Source organism: Acinonyx jubatus, chromosome A2 (genome assembly GCF_027475565.1).
Source record: "Acinonyx jubatus isolate Ajub_Pintada_27869175 chromosome A2, VMU_Ajub_asm_v1.0, whole genome shotgun sequence".
Taxonomy (NCBI): domain Eukaryota; kingdom Metazoa; phylum Chordata; class Mammalia; order Carnivora; family Felidae; genus Acinonyx; species Acinonyx jubatus.
In genome coordinates this window covers 116271724-116290247 of record NC_069383.1, presented here as the reverse complement: position 1 = coordinate 116290247, position 18524 = coordinate 116271724, and the positions used below count along the sequence as shown (strand labels likewise).

The 18524-nt window shown below is 39.3% G+C and overlaps 1 protein-coding gene across 6 annotated transcripts in view; it reads right to left on the bottom strand.

Annotated features, from left to right (window-relative positions):
* Positions 1–1006: 1006 nt before the first annotated feature.
* Positions 1007–18524, bottom strand: part of RAD18 (RAD18 E3 ubiquitin protein ligase) — a 109577-nt gene continuing 92059 nt past the window's right edge. Inside the window, exons 12-15 of one of the 6 annotated variants that reach the window (XR_003415054.2) lie at positions 15947–16043; positions 11685–11818; positions 10466–10528; positions 1728–1860 (exon numbers count right to left, since the gene is read on the bottom strand). Coding sequence is in view for 3 of the 6 variants with exons in the window: in XM_015069305.3 (XP_014924791.1) it covers positions 1758–1860; positions 10466–10528 (166 nt within the window). In the remaining 3 variants the exon portion in view is untranslated. Of the gene's footprint in view, positions 1861–10444; positions 10529–11684; positions 11819–15946; positions 16044–18524 lie in introns of all 6 variants that reach the window. The other 5 variants (XR_008297017.1, XR_003415055.2, XM_027042535.2 and 2 more) reach the window with 5 other exon arrangements.

The following is an 18524-nucleotide window of genomic DNA, read 5'->3' as shown; positions in this document are numbered from 1 at the left end:
TGTTTGGATTTTGGGGTTTTTTTGTTTTGTTTTCTTTTTATAGCTGCAATTAAAATAGTGATTATTTCCAGTTTAATTTATAGTGGATATGCAATTTTTAATGAAACAGTTTTCATTTTAGCATAATTTCTGGCAATTCGGTAACATAAATATCACATCAGTGTTAAACCTTATTTTGCTTGATATTGCTCACTGACCTCACATCAGATCCTCTGGCCAATTTAGTGAGTGGTGCTACTTTTAGTTTCCTTAATGCACCACTCATAATTAAAAAAAAATTTTTTTTAATGTTTTTTTATTTATTTTTGAGACAGAGAGAGACAGAGCATGAGCAGGGGAGGGGCAGAGAGAGAGGGAGACACAGAATCTGAAACAGGCTCCGTGTTCCGAGCTGCCAGCACAGAGCCCAATGCGGGGCTCAAACCCACAGACCTTGAGATCATGACCCGAGCTGAAGGCGGACGCTTAGCCGACTGAGCTACCCAGGTACCCCTGCACCACTCATAATGTAGCAGATGACATGACCATGACAAATTCTTATATAACCATTTGAAGCTCAGAGAACTCAAAAGGAAAACAAACGGCCATTTAAATGTGAAAACGCTGAACTCTAAGTCATAATGAGACTCCACACATTATCCAGAAACCCAAAAGCATACCAAAAAGCCAAAGTCAATGGAGACATTCTTTGCAAAGGGGAAGTCACAAATGTCTCTGGCACATTCATAAATTTGTTGTCTTAACACTGGCACGTGTACTGTCATGTTATTTGAAAGCGGATGTGTTTGGGCTGGGCAGTGATGTGGGGGCAGGGAAGGGACAGGAGGGCTGGCTCTGAGATGCCAAAGAGAGGCATTAGGAACTCTGGAAGGAACTGGGAACTGGTCTGGTGGACATTTTGCAGAGACAACAATTTCTGACCAAGCCCTTCCAATGATTTGTAGCTTGTGCTCAACTATTCACAAGACAGTTTTCAGGGCATTATTTTAAATTGATACAGAATCTATTCATTTACAAAATCCATTTATTGCATTCTTTTTGATTAATAGCTGGGATTCAGAGTGTTAAAAATTTGATTTATCCAAGTGAAAAAAAAAAAAAAGACTAACATCATTTTGAAGTGCCATTTCTGAAGTATATGCTTGATGTTTCAAAGTTATTGTTCGTGACTTTAGGTTCCAGTACGCAACACCCTACTCCAAATAACAAATGACTACATTAAACTCGGGCAACGACCATCACGTAACTGCTGTGACAGGCATGCTGGCATCCAGGCATTAGGAGCTGACATGCACCAAAGAGGTGATTTATGACATCCTGCTTTTCCAGAAATACAGAGGCTCTTAACTCTTCAGCTGTTCCTTGTGGCAGAGGTTGAAAAGAATCATTTTCTCAAGTTAGTTTCTCCATGGAAGAGGAGAATGCCTTAAGGACATCCTGATTTAGAAACAAAACCACACAAAACTCCTTTGCCAACACGTCTGTGAACCCTGCAAAGCTGGCGGATGTGTGGATGTATTTTTACAGAGAGAGGTTTTAGAGACAGGAGGTTAACTAACCAAGTGAGGATGTTCTGTTAACTTATTTTTTCCCAGGAAAGACACAAAAAAAAAAAAAAAAAAAAAGAATGACAATCAGCTACTTATCATATTGAGAAGTTAACCCCTTCACTTGGGCATTTATGAACACGAAGTCTGCCTGGCAACCCACAGGGGCACACTCCACCCACCACACTGGAAACGTCAGCAAAGCCCACGCTAGTTCCTATTCCGTTTATTTCTCGGCTCGATCTCAGCACTCTCATCTGATCTTGTTCGACGATTGAACCTTGGACTCATTTCTGCATCTTGAAGATCATTTCTGAAAATGTAAAAAAGGAAACAGCACCTTAGAAAATAACAATCATGATTCTTCCACAGCAGTTTCTAGTTAACATGTGCTTTCACGTGCACTGTTTCATTTAAACCTCCACATAGTCCTCTGCTCCACTGGCTAGTCTATTACAATAATAATTATTAGCATTTTAAAATACATTTTATAACTGACTTAGCAAAGATCACAGGCTGTAAGTGACAGAGGCAGGAATTGAACCCCTTTCTTCTGAATCAAAATCTAGAATAATTTTACACTTTGCTTAACATGAACAAAACTGGAAAAAAAAAAAAAAAGTGCTCCTATCCTAACAAGGCAAAGTCAGAGCACAATGAAATCATTCTCCTAATCCTGAGAGCTGAGGTTGTAAGGCAACCAAGAAAACAAAATTCCAAAGAAAGATAAGCCCCACCAAAGAGAGATGGGCCACACAAGTTCTCACTTTTGACACAGCACCGGAGGAAGGTGGCTGTTGTACAACCAGGTAAGAGGTTATCAGCTGACATTTTAGTGAATTCTGAACTATGGGCTAGTACTGAAAGGCCCTAACACAAGGAGAGGCCACATGCACTTGCAAGCTCTTTTCCAGGAGCCTCCCTCAAATGCTCATGAGAAAAACTGGGAGCAGGGCAGGAGACTGAGGACAGCCCACTTTGGTGGCACTGGATAAAGCTGGTGAATGTGGGGACAGGGGTCAGGCAGAAAGCCCTACCTCTTCCTGGGATTGTTCTCTTCTATGAAGTGAAAGCTTTCAGTTGCTGAGGGAAACTGAATGGCCCATGGCAATCGGGCAAAGATCTAAGGTCTCTGGAGGAGGAGCGGAGGTAAAATCAATCTGCATTGAAGGACAGGAAATCAACCTGCACTGAAGGATAGGAAATCAATTGCAAGAACACTGGCAAAGATACTTTCCTGCCGAGGAAATGGTAGAAATAAAAGCCTCTACCTCTGGAGGAAGGGCAGAAAATCATCTTAGGCTGATGTTCTCAACACCAAGCAGAGCCTGGGTCAAGGCAGTCTGACAACCATGGGAGGGAGAGGGGGTGGGCAGAGAAAGCTCCGCCCACAAGATCCAGGCACATGGGGCCTGCCAGAGACCACAGCTGGAACAAGAAAGAGATAGCTCCAGCGGGCCCCCACCAGGAGCCAAGCACCAAGTATTAGGGAGTAACAGTAAACTGCTGAGGGAGAGGTATGGGCATGGAGAGAGGCCCTTCTGGGAGGCAGGCATGCAGACAAGGCTGAAAGGTCAATGGAAACAAAAGCAGTGAACAAAACCTTTCTACAACCCAGCCCCCACACTAAGCGCAAGGTAAAAGTAGCCCACTTGTTGCAGATCTTGATGCCTCTGATATCCACTGAAGGTCATGTTAGGAACAAGGGAATTCCAACCTGGGTCAACTCCCCACACTAATGGCCTGACAGAAGAAGCAAGCCTGTTTCCATGTGGAAACACTATTTTAACTCAGTATCTACGGCCCTTCACAGTATGTCTAGCATCCATGCAAAATGTACAAATGCACAAAGAAAAAAAAACAATAAGTCCATCGTCAAGAGATAAAGTAACCAACAGAAAGACTCACATGTTGGAAACTTGAACCAACTGATTAATATGATAAAGGCTCTAGGGAAAAGCTGGAGAACATACATGGAGAGATGTTTAATGGGTGGCTCTGAAAGACAAAGGTCATTATTGTCCCTCCCTCATGGTACCTCCCAGAGTCTAAGAGGTTCCTCCCCAGGTGTCAACATTGCTGCTTTCTCCACCTCCACAAAATTAGCATGTTCCTTTTTCTTAGCTGTAACTTCACCTTTTCTCCACTAATCCCCTACCACACACAGTCCTTTGACCAGGAAGAGTCAAGCTTAAGAGGAATAAGAACATTTTCATTAAACTTTTCAGAGACTCATTATGTTCCCCACTTTGACCCATGTGGGCCAGAGCAAGAAGACTCGGTGGTCGTATACCAAGACAAGTGCTTACTATTTTTGATTTAGGACAGGGGTTGGCAAACTTTCTGTGTAAATGACCAGATATTTGGGGCTCTGAGGGCCATATAGTCTGTCGCAACTCAATTCTTATAACACAGAAAGAACCACAACCAGGAGATGTATGTGGCAGACAGTAGGTCAGATGCCCTGACCTAGAACCACAGCATTCCAGCAAGTGAATCCAACAAGCTTAACCAGAATTAAGTCTGAATTCTCTAGGACCCCTCTTGGCCAAGCTGCCACCCAGAGGGTGTACCAATCTGGCCAGTATATGGTTGCCATTAGGAGAAAGAAAAAAGCATCATGCCTAGGAATAGCTGAGGAACCCTGGGTTTCTGAAATAGGTCAATATAACCCCAACATGCTTTTTGCCCTAATCATTACCCAGAAAGCGACCCAAAGATAATTCCTTTCTGGGGACAGCAGCATTCAGTGACCAAACTTCCTTACTAAGTTGTGTGGACCAGGAGAAGGTGAGGGAGTTGGTATTTTTAAAGGAGGCCATTTCAACATTAGACGCCTGTGGATTATAGGGAGGATAAAAGGTCGAGTCAATCCCTTGACCATCAGCCCATTATTGATTCCAGGCATTCTCTTTGGAGAATGGGCTCTTATTATTGATATGTTCATGAGTAACCTAGATGGTTCAGTTAGCACCTGTCAGGCTTGTTAGTCTCAACACGGGGGATCTGCCAATCTGTGGCCTTCATGATCACGTTTATGATGTGTTCAACCTTAGTTACCTCTTTAAAGGCTCCATCTCCAAACACAGTCACATTGGAGGTTAGGGCTTCAACATATGAATTTTAGGGGAACACAATTCAGTCCATAAGAGCCTCCGTGGACCAGGCCATTCAGTTGTTGTTGTTGTTGTTTTTCAGTTCATTTATTTGTTTTGAGAGAAAGAGAGATCACAAGAGAGAGGGAGAGAAATAATCCCAAGCAGGCTCCACACTGTCAGTGCAGAGCCTGATGTGGGGTGAGATCATGACCTCAGCCGAAATTAAGAGTCAGGCACTTAACCGACTGAGCCACTCAGGCGCCCAGGCCATTCAGTTTTGACAAGAACCTAGTAGCAAGCAAAGAGCTGTTTTTCAGAAGGTGTATAGCTGGTAGCTATGTGAGGCTGGACACAAGTCCAATATCCCAAAAGGTGCCTCTAGCTGAAGGCCGCCTCCCTTTGTCAGAGGCTCCAATCAGGAAAATCATTAGTCATAAAGACTTGTAGCTCTGAGGGGTCATTAGGGTTGTGGGAATGCAAGGGTATTAGCACTTGTCTGTGTGTGGCTCTTCCTTATCAGAGAATTTGCTCTGGCACTTACCGGATGGGGAACTATAAGTACACAACATATCAATTCCCACATACTTTCAAATTTAAAAACAACAATAGTACAATGAATTAGCCCAAAGGACCCCACCTACAAGGTAACATTAGCTTCCCCATGGTGAACCTTATCCAAACCCCACAAAATGAACTCAGGCGCTTCCTTTCTGCACAGGACAGGGCAGGGTGGTGAATCTGGTACTTATATCCAGCAAAGCCATCAAATCCCTTCCCAAAGTTCAGCAATACATCCAGACTGGTACAGACAGCCTTTCATCTCCCTTAGGGACAGGGGAGCCTCAGCTCCACTTCCCATCAATAAAGCTAGAATAGTCAAAACAATTCTAAGGAAGAAAAATTTATACTGACCACGATAAATGCTGATAAGGATACGGAACAAGAAAAAGTCTCATTCACTGCTGGTAGGAATGCAAAACGGCACAGCCATTCTAGAAGAAAGCTTGGCATTTTCTCACAAAACTAAATATAGTCTTACATACAAATCCAGCGATTACACTCCTTGGTATTTTCCCAACTGCACTGAAAACTTATGTCCACACAAAACCCTGCACTTTCTTTTTATTAAAATATAATAATAAACAGCACTTTATTCATAATTGCCAAAACCTGGAAGCAACCAAAATGTCCTTCATTATAAAACTGCAGCAATGAAGACAAGGTGTTGTTGGTGAAAAGACAAACATCTAGATCAACAGAACAGAACAGTGATTCCTGAAATAGACCCACACATATATATTCAAGTGACTTTTGATAAAGGCACCACAGTTATTAAATCAAGAAAGGATAGTTTCTTCAATAAATAAAGCTAGAGAAAATGTTAACCCACATGTAAAGAAGAAAAATTGAACCTCAATGCTTATTGTGCATCATTTATAAAAATTAACTTGAAATAGGGGCTCCTGGGTGGCTCAGTCAGTTAAGCGTTGACTTCGGCTCAGGTCATGATCTCCCGGTTTACAAGTTCGAGCCCTATGTCAGGCCTGGAGCCTGCTTCAGATTCTGTGTCTCCCTCTCTCTCTGACCTTCCCCCGCTCACACTCTCTCTCTCTCAAAAGTAAACAAAACATTAAAAAAAATTTTTTTTAATTAACTTGAAATAGATTATAGACCTAAATATAAACGCTAAAATTTCCAGAACATAATTGAAAACCATTGGGTTAGGTAAAGATTTCCTAGGTAGGACATAACAAGCACAAAATATAAAAGAAAAAAAATGATTAAATTAGATTTCATCAAAATTTAAAACTGCTCTTTGAAAAACACTATCAGGAAAATGAAAAGGCAAGTCACAAAGTGGAAGAAAATATTTGCAAAATACATTTCTGACAAAAAAGTCAGAAATTTCAAAAGTAAAAAACCACCCAATTCACAAAATGGGCAGAAAATGTGAGGAAGCATCTCATCAAAAGACAGGGATGGCAAACATGCATGTGGAAGGAAGTTCAGTGTCATTAACCTTTACAGAAATGCAAATTCAAATGACAATGAAATACTGCTATAGATCTATTAAAATGGCTTTTTAAAAAAACATCATCATCAAGTACTGGCCAAGATACAGAGCAACCAGAACTCTCACTCCTGGTGGAAAACAGCTGGGCAGTTTCTTATCAGTTGAACATACACTTGGTATATGATGCACTAATGCCAGTCACGCTAAGGTATTTACCCAAGAGAAATGAAAACTTACATCCACACAAAAAACCGCACTCAAAAGCTTACAGCAGTTTTATTCATGATCCCCCAAATCTGGAAACCACCCAAGTGCCCATCAGCTTTTGAATGTGGTACAATCTTACAAAGGAATACCAGTCAGCAATGAAAAGGAACTACTGATAGATGAAAAATATGGATAATTCTCAAAAGGGTTATGCTAACTGAAAGAAGCTAGACACAAACAACTACGTTATTATTCGGTTCCATTTACAGAACATACTGGAAAAAGAAAAAACTGTTGGGACAGAAGGCAAATCAGTGGTTGCAGGAACCAGGAAGGAGACTGAATACAAAAGGGTACCAGACAATGTTTTGGTGTGATGGAAATACACTATATATCAACTGTAAATAGTGGCTACATTGCTATAAATGTTTATCAAAACTCATAGAACTGAACACCTAAAACCGGCGATTTTTATTATCAAACCTAAATAAACCCGATAGAAAAAAGAAACACCCACAGGCTCACTTTGCCTTTAGCCTGTTTGGCTCCCCAACCGAAAAGGACAGAGCGAAGCCAGGGCCACCCACGATAATTATTTGATGAGCTTTGGCTCCTATTGCTCTTAGGTGGTTTACCTTTCCCGCCATTTTTCTCATCTAACTCTAAGGGCTTTTTTGTTTTTATCTTTTTTGCTTCATATATTTGGGGCTCTGTCATTAGGTGTGTATATGCTTATAATAATGTCTTCTTGGTGGATTGACTTTTTTATCATAATAAAATGTCTCTGTCTCCAGTAACAATCTTTGTCTGAAAGTCTATTTTGTCTGATATTATTATGGCTACACCAGACTGTTGGCATGGCATATCTTTTTCTATGCTTTTTAACCTATTTGTGTCTATGAATGTAAAGTGTATCTTTGGTAGACAGTGTATACTTGGATCATGGTTTGTTTTTAAATCCATTCTGCCATTCTCTTTTAACTGAAACAGTTAATCCATTTATACTCAATGTATAGGATTTATGTGTGCCATTTTGTTGGTTTCTATGTCTTATGTCTTGTGTTCCTCTATTCCTTCATCACTGCTTTCTTCTGTGTTATTTTCTAGTTTATCATTTAATTCCTTTGTCATTTCTTTTACTGTATTTTAAAATTTACTTCCTTAGTGGTTGCCCTGGGGATTATAATTAACCTATTAATTGATAACAACCTAGCTCAGATTAATAACACCCTAACTTCAAAGGTATTCCACAACTTTGTTTCTATATATAGCTCTGTTGCTTGCTCCCACCTTTTTGCTACTGGCATACAAATTACACTGTGTTTATCAACACAGACTTAGAATTATTGCTTTGCACAGTTCTCTTTTAAATAACACAGTAACAACAAACTACATCTTTTATATTAACCTATACTTTTATATTTACCTTTACTGGTGCTCTAAGTTTTTTCATATGGATTCAAGTTATTGTCTAGTGTCCTTTCCTTTCAGCCTGAAAGACTCTGTAATATTTATTATAGGACATATTTCCTAGTAACCAATTCCCTCAGTTTTTGGTTCTCTAAGGTCTTGATTTTTCCTTCGTTTTTGAAGTACAGTTTTGCTAGATATAGAATTCTTGGTTGGCGGTCTTCTTCTCTTAGCACTTTGAATATGTCTTTCCACTGCCTCTGGCCTACATGGTTTCTGATGAAAAATTACCAAATTCCTTGGAATGAGCTGCTTCTCTCTTGATTGTTTCACAATTTTCTGTCTTTGGGAAGTCTCGTGAGCTTCTTGGATGTGTAATTTTTTTCTTTACATTGGATTTAGTAAGTTTTCAGTCATTATTTCTATACATATTCTTTCTGCCTCTTTCTCCTCTCATTATAAAGACTCCCATTATGCATGTGATATACTTGACAGTGTCTCACTGGTCTCTGAGACCATACATTATTCTCGTCTGTTTTCCTTTCTGTTCCTTGGACTGAGTACTCTCAACTGATCTATCTTCAAGTTTGCTGATTCTTTCTTCTACCTGCTCAAATCTGCTGTTATCTCATTAGTGAATTTATTTTAGCTGCTATGCTTTTCAATTCCAGAATTACTATTTTTTTCTAAACAATTTCTATTTCTTTATGAGTATTCTCTATTTGGTGAGACACTGTGTCATACTTCCCTTTAGGTCTCTGAACATATTCAAACCAGCTGATCTAAAGATCGAACAGTACAATGTCTGAGTTTCCTCAGGGACATTTTTATTGGTTGCTTCTTTCTCCTGTGTATAGGCCACCATTTGTTTCTTTGTATGTTTCAATTTTTTTGTTGTTGACAACTGGACATTTTAAACGATCCACTGTGGCAACTCTGGAAATCAGATTCTCCTTCCCCAAGGTTTGTTGACATTGCTATTTGCTACTGTTGTTTAGTGACTTTCTGAACTAACCCTGTAAATATGCATTCTTGGTTGTGTGTGGGTGGCCATTTACATGTCTGCTAGGTGAGTTTAGTGGTCAGCTAATGGGAGTTTCCCTAAACATCTGGAATCGACATAACACAGAACCCCTTGGTAAAACCCAAGGGACTCTATGCATGCTGGGGCAGGCATCCAACACTTGGTTGACAACTCTGCCTTATGCATTTAAGAAAAAGAAGAAGAACAAAGTAAAGAGGGGCAAAGAGAAAGGGAGCATAAGAATCCCAAGCAGGCTTGGCATCATGAGCACAGAGCCCAACGTGGGGATGGATCCCGGGAACCATGAGATCGTGACCTGAGCTGAAATCAAGAGTTGGATGCATAACTGAGGGAACTACCGAGGTGCCCTAATAAAAGGAGGAATAAAATGTGTGCAAACATAAGCAGATTTATATGTTTGGTGTTGGAAAGATGAGGACTACTATACAGTGGGTTCTATTCTCTCTACAAAGGAGGAGAAAAGATCTCCCGCTGGGGGTGGAGCCATTGCAAAGAGCCAAGGTTTCAAATAATCCCTGTGAGGAACAGGACAAAGAAATGATCACAGAAACAGTAAAACTGCCAGGCAGTTTTGAGGGCCCATTGAAGGGTAATCATGAAGTTATAATGGAACAAAGCCACCCCGCTGTACTGCAGATCATCACTCCTGCAGGTGAAGATGAATGAAAATCTAATGCTTGTCCCTGTTCCTTTCCTCCTTACTTATCAGCAGGACCCGGAACAAGTCCCCTCCACCCACCACTCCCATTTCCCAGACAGATTCCTAAGTGCTAACAAGGAGAAGGAATCAAACTGCATTTATTCTACACTAAACACGTCTTATGACCAGGAACATCTAGGAAAGGACTGAAAGTTTTCTTAGCACTCTGAGCCAGTGCTTAAGGCTAAACTGTGAATTTCTCATCGGAACAATTTGTCTTTAGAAAAACAACTTCTGACAAGTGACCAGAATTATTACACTGGGATTCCATTTCCAAGCAGAAATGTATAGAAACAAGTAGCAAGCTAGAAATCTTTACCTTAATGTGTGTGAATTACTACTTCCTTAGGTCAGAAAGCACAAATACTCTTTTATTTGAAAATGAACTGCGTGGAATTACAATTTCTCAAAGCACATGCTTACTTCTTGATGATGAACACTCACTTATGTAATGCTTCCCAGGCTTCCTCTTCTTCTAGAAGATCTCTTATGATGTCTGAACTAGAACTAAAAGGAAAGGCACATCAACACTGCCAGACGATAAGAAGACCATACAGTTTTATTTATATGAAATTCTAGAAAATGCAAACTTCTCTATAGTGACAGAAAACAAACCAGCAGACCAATGATTACCTCCTGGGGGCAAGGGGGTGGGCAAGGAGGGATTACAGTGTCACAAGGAAACTCTGGGATCTTCATTGTGAAGATGATTTCATAGCTGTGTACATGTATCAAAACTCATCAAAATGTGTGCTTTAAATACTTGCAGTTTATTATACATCAATTTCAATACAGGTATAGAAAACTCAATAAATTAGCAAAAATAAAGAAAAAAATCATCAAACCTCAAAAAATCCCTCAACATAAAACCTGCATTCAAATGGAATACAATAAGAGCCTTTTTAATCTCCTATGGCAACCAAAGATCAAACTGTGTTTTAAAAACCTCACTCTAGTAATGAGATTCACAAAGAGACATTAAGTTCCTAAGTGGCTTTTAGTCCTTTGTAACCAAAGTAAAGTAAAATTTAATTAATTTGAACTGTGCTAATAGTGGAATTCATTACAATGCAACCTAGTTTGAAGTGTTGTGTGATCTTTGGTTTATCTGTGTAGGGTACAGGGTAAATAAGGTTAGAGAGGGCATGTATTATTTCTTTAAAGGAAAAAACTGTTTTAAGGCTTTTAGCATCTTGTTCTTACTCAAATTCCTACAAAAAAAAAAAAAAAAAAAGATGTACATCAATAGCGAAAAAGCATTTCTTTAGACATCTAAGACAAAGAATGTGAAGGGCATGACATGGGACAACTGAGAAACAGCAGTCACTACCCCAGGGTGGAGAAGGCTAAAACCAAAGAAGAACTTGCTCTGGGGTGAGAAACAACAGGTTTGTCAGGGCCAATCATTATCTAACGAGACTCTGATAACAAAAGTTTAAAAATTAAGGAGACTTAAAGTGGCAGTGAATCATTCTCAACAACTGACAAATCACTTGGAAGCAATGTTTGCCTGTGGTACATGAACAAAAAAGGCAACAAGCATCAATCAATACTGTTCTGTGCCAAATATTTTACTCCAGGGGTTCCCCCCCTCCCAAATCCCAAGACTCTCAAGGAGCCATATGTAGGAGCCTTTCTGACTATGGTTCCTGTGTATAATGACCTGGTTGGGGGTGGTGGGGGGGATTCCATTTGCATGACAGGTGTAGTGACCTTCCAATAGAGCTAGTTCAGAGGTTCTCAGGTTCAGGATAAGGATCCGCATATGGGAACAGCAATACTTTTCAGTATTTGTGGCTTGAGAAAACACATAATAACAAAGTATTATAAATTTAGTAATACTTTTAGTCTATATTTTATTCATTATAGTAACATATGCAGTGAAAAAACAGTAGTACCTGAATTTGTGAGACACTCTTTATTATGTCTAAAGATAATTCTTGATACGTATGTGCTCTTACACATCCAGTGAATCATTCCTTCAAGGTCCAGGCTTGGGAAGCACTAATCTAAAGTGTTAGTATATAAGCATCTACTACTTTTTTACATTTGAGGGTGGCCCCTGTGTAAATCCAAGTGCCCTGGAAAATAATAACATTCATTTATCACTGGTAATTTTTATCTTAGTGTAAACTGCCTTAAAACAAGCTTTCCCCTTAAACAGCAAGCTAAATGTAGTTTTTATTAGCAGGCAAGAGAGAAAAGCAGAAAGCCCTTAAGGAGACACAAGGCAGACTGCACCAACTTTATTAATTTCCTAAGAGACAGACCCACATCAACACTTGCTAGATAGAGCAGGCTAATATCCAATGCCACCTCTACTCCCACAGAAGTGGTCTAACCTTTCCACCCCCAACATCCCAACTTCTGTTATTACTTACTTCCCTTTCAAGTACTCCAACTTTATAAACAACAGGGAAGTTGTTTTAACGTAACTTTTTCTTTCTCCTCTCTGTTACAATGATACCATCATCTACTCTTCTTTACCTGGACAGAGCTAAGGCAGTGTTTCTCAATTCTTTTCATTATTGCCTCCCACCCCGATCTGAGCTTTTTTAGACATTTTTTTTCCTAATTACCCTTCCGTGAAATTTTAATACTGAAAATGTGTATCCATTTATATATTGTACATTGGTATCTCTCTGTGTGTGTATGTATGCTTTACACACAGAGGTTTTTTTTTTTTTTTTTTTTCCATCCAGCCCTCCTGCTGTCACAACCAAGTCCTGTCCTGTTCCCCCCCCCCCCCCGCCCCGCCCCTCCCAGGGAGCTCCTACCAAGAACCCATGAGCTAAGGGAATGCTCATGCAGCTCTGGGTCCTGGTAGGTTTCACAGGGCCAGAAAAAATAAAGTGTGATTCTTACCAACACCCCAATACACACATACAATTTTATTTTTGAACAGGAAGGTTACAAACCATCCCCACTGTTCCGGTAAGTAAGCAGGACAGCTGAGCCTGTCAAGCAACCAAGCAGTCTAGTGATCAATTTACCTAGGGATTTCAAATCACCAGTGGAAATCACTGATTTGTTAAAAGAAAATATTTGCGGTACATTAGTGACATAAACCTAAGCAGCTTTTGTCACTAATGTACCGCAAATATTTCACTACCTCAGTGAAAACAGATGGTAGAGGAGGTTCACAAAAAACACATCTCAAAAGTGGTCTGCAATGTCCTTGTGTTCTGTGACTTCAAAACCTCTGACCAGCCACACCACCCAGCCTCCCTACCCCCGACATCCTCATTCCTTGCCACCTTCCCTTCCACTCCAGCTTAGTCACTAATCTGAGGGACACAAAATTCGAAAGGTCTGGAGCTTACCTACAATGATGTTTCAGGATTATTTGCTATGTCTGCTATTCTAATTCTAGTCACCTCTGAGAAACTGAGAGCAGACAACTAATACAATTAAAACAATGGTCATTCCTTCTTAAAGTAATGTACTCACCATATTCTACTTAAAAACCACATTCCTGAAATTACACATTAGGGTTTCACAAATAGGATTTTACAAACAGACTACTGGGCACAACAGTCAGTGTGTCTAAAATTAACACTCTCAGATCTCTTTCTTATGGATAGAAATTAATATTTTTGAAATCTTAACCATTTTAATATGCCTTGGAGATCAATAATTCCTTTCATATACTTTAAAGACATCTAAAAAATTCTCCACAGGAGAAAATAAATTATTCACTCTGGTATACCTGGGGTCAGAGCATATACGAGCCTATACAGCTATAGCTTTTAATTCTCAGGCAAGGAACTTTTTCGGAATAAATTTTAGCTCCTCTACTATGTGGGTTTGGAACATTCTGTAGATCATACTTTAAGAAGCTGGATGGGGCGCCTGGGTGGCTCAGTTGGTTAAGCGTCCAACTTCAGCTCAGGTCATGATCTCACAGCTTGGGGTTCGAGCCCCACGTCAGTCTCTGTGGTGACAGCTCAGAGCCTGGAGGCTGCTTCGGATTCTGTGTCTCCCTCTCTCTGCCCCTCCTCCACTCACGCGCTCTCGCTCTCTCTCTCTCTCTCTCTCTCTCTCAAATAAACATTTAAAAAGTTAAAAAAAAGAAAAAAAAGAAAAAAGAAGCTGGATGAATATGAAGTCAGGTACATGGAAGTCAGAGCTCCCCAGGTAAGGGTGTTTAAACTATGCTTTCCGATGTTACCAACAGTCCGAGCTAAAGCAAAAATTATTCTATAAATTAAATACACGTGAGAAGGACTCACAGGCAAAAATGCTAACCTTGCATTCTATGGAATTCCCAGACTCTGTTCAGGAAGATTCTAGTAGATCTATTTAGAACACCCACACTTAATTTTTCATGCCATTTAACCTTTATTTTCAGCTCAAACTTCCAGAAACTTGAGCTAAACTGCTGTTTGTTGGTCTTCAGCCTAGCTGGTCTTCCTATATAAAACCTTACTCTCGTTATTCTCTTACTAAAAGCGCTAGTGCAACATTTTAACAGGCAAAGGAAAACACTTTTTGCATGTTTCTTTTGCAGCGTCTTATTTCACCTTACTAGTCAAGATTTTACCACCAAAGCTGAAATGTAAGATGCCTAATACCTCTGGCAAAGGTATGACTGATTAAGACTACCCAGAGGAGAAGAAATCACAGATTGTAGTGTCAAAGAGAGTCCAGTTTCAGTGCTGTTTCTGTCACTGCATGTGTAATACTGGGCAAGATACTTAATCTTTCCAAGTCTCAATATTCTCACCTGTAAAGTCAAGACAGTAACACATGCAGTTCACAGGGATATTCTAAGATTCATCAATAAAACATATAGAATGTTTAGCATAGAGCTTAGCACGTAGTAAATGTTCAATAAATAAAGCTTCCATTTTCATAAAACAAAGCTGGGTCTGAATTACACGAGTACCTGCCTCAGCACTACACTTCCATTTGCCCTAGGAAACCTGATCACCATGTGCTCTATTTTAATCTTTGATTTGCACTGTTTCTATGACACCAAGGTACAAATTCATCAGAACTTGTTATTTATCCAGCATGGCAGGTACACCGGGTACTGTGGGGCAGAAAAAAATGCAAACATTTGCTATAAAAATCCTGTGGATTAAAGATTACTTACGAGTGGGATTTTTCTATTATCTGGTAGTTACTCCACACCATACGACCCCCCCCCCCACCAGCCCAACTCTTCTAATTGTCGCATTAACTTGAGCGTGGTTGAGCGTATCAAACTCAAAAACAAAAACAAAACACTCCTTAAGGATAGATCACTGGAGGATTGATAGAGAACAAACAATGCCACCAGACAATGGTACTTAACTAAATGCTGCCAGCTACCATGAATCCTTCTTCATATGCTTATTTTTAGTAATCTGTTCTTATTCTACAGGGTAAGCAGCAGCTTATACGCCTAATATGTTAGTAGCTGGCTGACAATAACATGTTAGAACAGTGAACATCCTATGTTCAAGAAAGAAATCACTCGGGGCGCCTGGGTGGCTCATTCAGTTAAGCCTTGATTTGGAGGCAGGTCATGATCTCATAGTTTGTGGACTCGAGGCCCACATCAGGCTCTGTGCTGGCAGTGCAGAGACTGATTGGGATTCTCTCTCTCCCTCTCTCTCTCTCTCTCTGTCTCTCTCAAAATAAACTTAAAAAAAAAAAAGAAAGAAATCACTCAATGAAGACAATGACAAAAATGACCATTTCGTGAGCAACTACTCCTACAGACCATTGTGATAATTAGCTTATATGCATTGGCCTTAATTCATATAAGCACCCTAGGTTTTATCTGCATTTGACACATGGACAAAGGCTTAGCGACATTAAGTAAAAAGAACTAGGGATGTGAATGCAAAGTTTGTCTTCTTTTTTATCACACTGTGCTGCTTCAACCAGTAGAAGAAGAATAAAATGCTACTAATCCACAAGAATTAAAAATACCACCTCCTCTTATGTATTCATCAATAAGGTTTTATCAGATAACCATCAAAAAGGTTCACAGATAAAGTAGAGCTGAAAGTTTCACTGTTCTCCATTAAATCTAGAAAATATAAAATGAAGAAAGTTTCAGATAGAAGAAAAGAACTTTTTTATCAAGTACTATATGGTAAATCCTTATTAAGAGATGAAAGCAAACCATAACTAAGTTTATGTTCAATTTATGAAGCATCCACAATATATAATCATCTCATTTGCTTTTTACCATTACCCAGGGAGACTACCAGGGCAAAAAACTATCCTCCCATTTTACCAACAGGACAAATGAAGCCCAGGGAAATTAATTCAACAATCGACCACATGCCAGGAACCATTCTAGAGTCAGAAAACCATGACTGAGATGAATTTCCATAAACAAAGAGTGCCTGCTACATATGGTGATCTCATGGACATACAGAAATTTCAAGGACTTGATGTCATCATATCTTAGGTGAAGATACATTCCCCCAAGACAACGTCACATTCATTGGACACACATAAATTTCAAGGACTTGATGTCATAGTATCTTAGGTGAAGATACCTTCCCCTCAAAACAATGTCATGTTCATCCAAAGGACAGTAGGCTCATGTACCACCTAGTTTAAGCTCTTCTGAAAATGAAAAAGATGTGGAAGAACTATTCTATGTTCCCACCTTTTCTCTAGAAACTTTCAGCAAATTCACCACCTGAAATAAGGTGAACCATTTAGCTTTCAAGGGTATGCTGAGGTTCATAAGTGCTCCCAGAAAAAAAGGCCATAATAAAGTACAAAACAGTAATGCATGTTAGTAAGAGAAGGTTTCACGGCAACATTAATTAAATGTCATATTCTTAAAAGTTAAAAAAACAAATGTAATGTCAACCTTCCAAAAGCAATTATGAAGATTTTTAAAAATACAAGGTATCGCTGAATTACAGTAACATACTTACAACGTAATGTTACTGTTTAGTTATTTTGATGTGTTCTTTAGATACTGTTTTCTCTTAATTTGACCAGAAACAAACTTATTTAGCAATTTTTCTAATAATCCCAATGCCCTTTAAACAACAAAATCCCATTAATTTATTTGTCTTACCTTACTGCATCAAATTTCATTAGCCAATTTATAATAACAACATTAAAGATAACAATGATTTCCAAAATGTTATCTCAAAGAGTACAGACGCTTTTTTGTTTAAAGCAGATTAGTGTATTTACAGGGTTCAAAATCAAAATGACATAAACAGATGTACACTGAGAAGTCTCACACTCCCTTCCCCTGCCAACCTGTTGGCCCTTGCCTGCAAAATGTAATCACTTATTAGTTTATTGTTTATCATTCTGGTGTTTCTTTATGGAAAACCAAATAAATATAAGTATATACCACCACCGCCACCCCTTTTAGAAAGGAGACAGCATGCTATCTATCCTGTTTTGAACAATGGTCTTTTCACTTACAGATCTATCCTGGAAATCCCTCTGTATCAGCACACAGAGATTGTCCTTTTGAACAATCATACAGTATTTCACTGTGTGGCTGTACCATAAGTTTAATCAACCAGCCCCAATGATAAATTCTTGAGTAGTGTCTAGGCTTTTGTTAGTATGTAAACAATGGAGAACCTTGTGTGTAAGTCACTGTGTTTGTGTGCAGGTGTAATCTGGAGGACAAATTCATTGAAGACTGGTTAAAAGGCAAAACAACAGTACTTTTGGTTGATCTCATCAGATTCCTGTCCTTAGAGATCGTTTTATGTAGCACTCTGGCCAGTAATAAATAAGTGTCTGTTTCCCCACAACTTACTACAGCAGAGTGTGTGAATAAATGTTAAGACTTTTTGCCAATCTACCAAGTGAGAAGTAGATTTAATTTGCACTTCTCTTTTAGCAAACTGTCTCTGTTCGTGACTTTTGCCCATTTTTCTACTAGGTCTGTGGGTCATTTCCTTTTCAGTCTCTAGATGCTCAAAAAGAATATCTACTCTTGAATGTTTAAAAAAAGGTATTAAACCTCTATAAATGGTAAGAAAAAGTATTAGTATGTCTTCTTTCATTGTCAAAAACATTTCTATGAAGTTATATATTAAAATTAAACATTAGTTCTTTAAAGGTACATATTTGACATTTTCTCAGCTGATGAGAAAGAATTCCAAAGCAAGCATACTTATCTTAATTTTAATTCTGGTTGCAATTCAAAATTAAATTTGTCTCATTCTTTCTTGTACCCCACACTATCCTCTCAAATCAATGCAGGAACTCTGGTTAACCCGAATTAACTACCTACCCTGAGCAACTAACACCCATCTATTTATCTATCTGCTAACTAATCTCATTTAAAATCCTTGATCGCAGGGGCGCCTGGGTGGCTCAGTTGGTGAAGCGTCCTACATCAGCTCGTGATCTCGGTCATGGTTTGTGGTTTGTGAGTTCGAGCCCCCATGTCGGGCTCTGTGCTGACAGCTCGGAGCCTGGAGCCTGCTTCGGATTCTGTGTCTCCCTCTCTTTGCCCCTCCCATGCTCATGCTCTGTCTCTCTCCATCTCTCAATAATAAATAAACGTTAA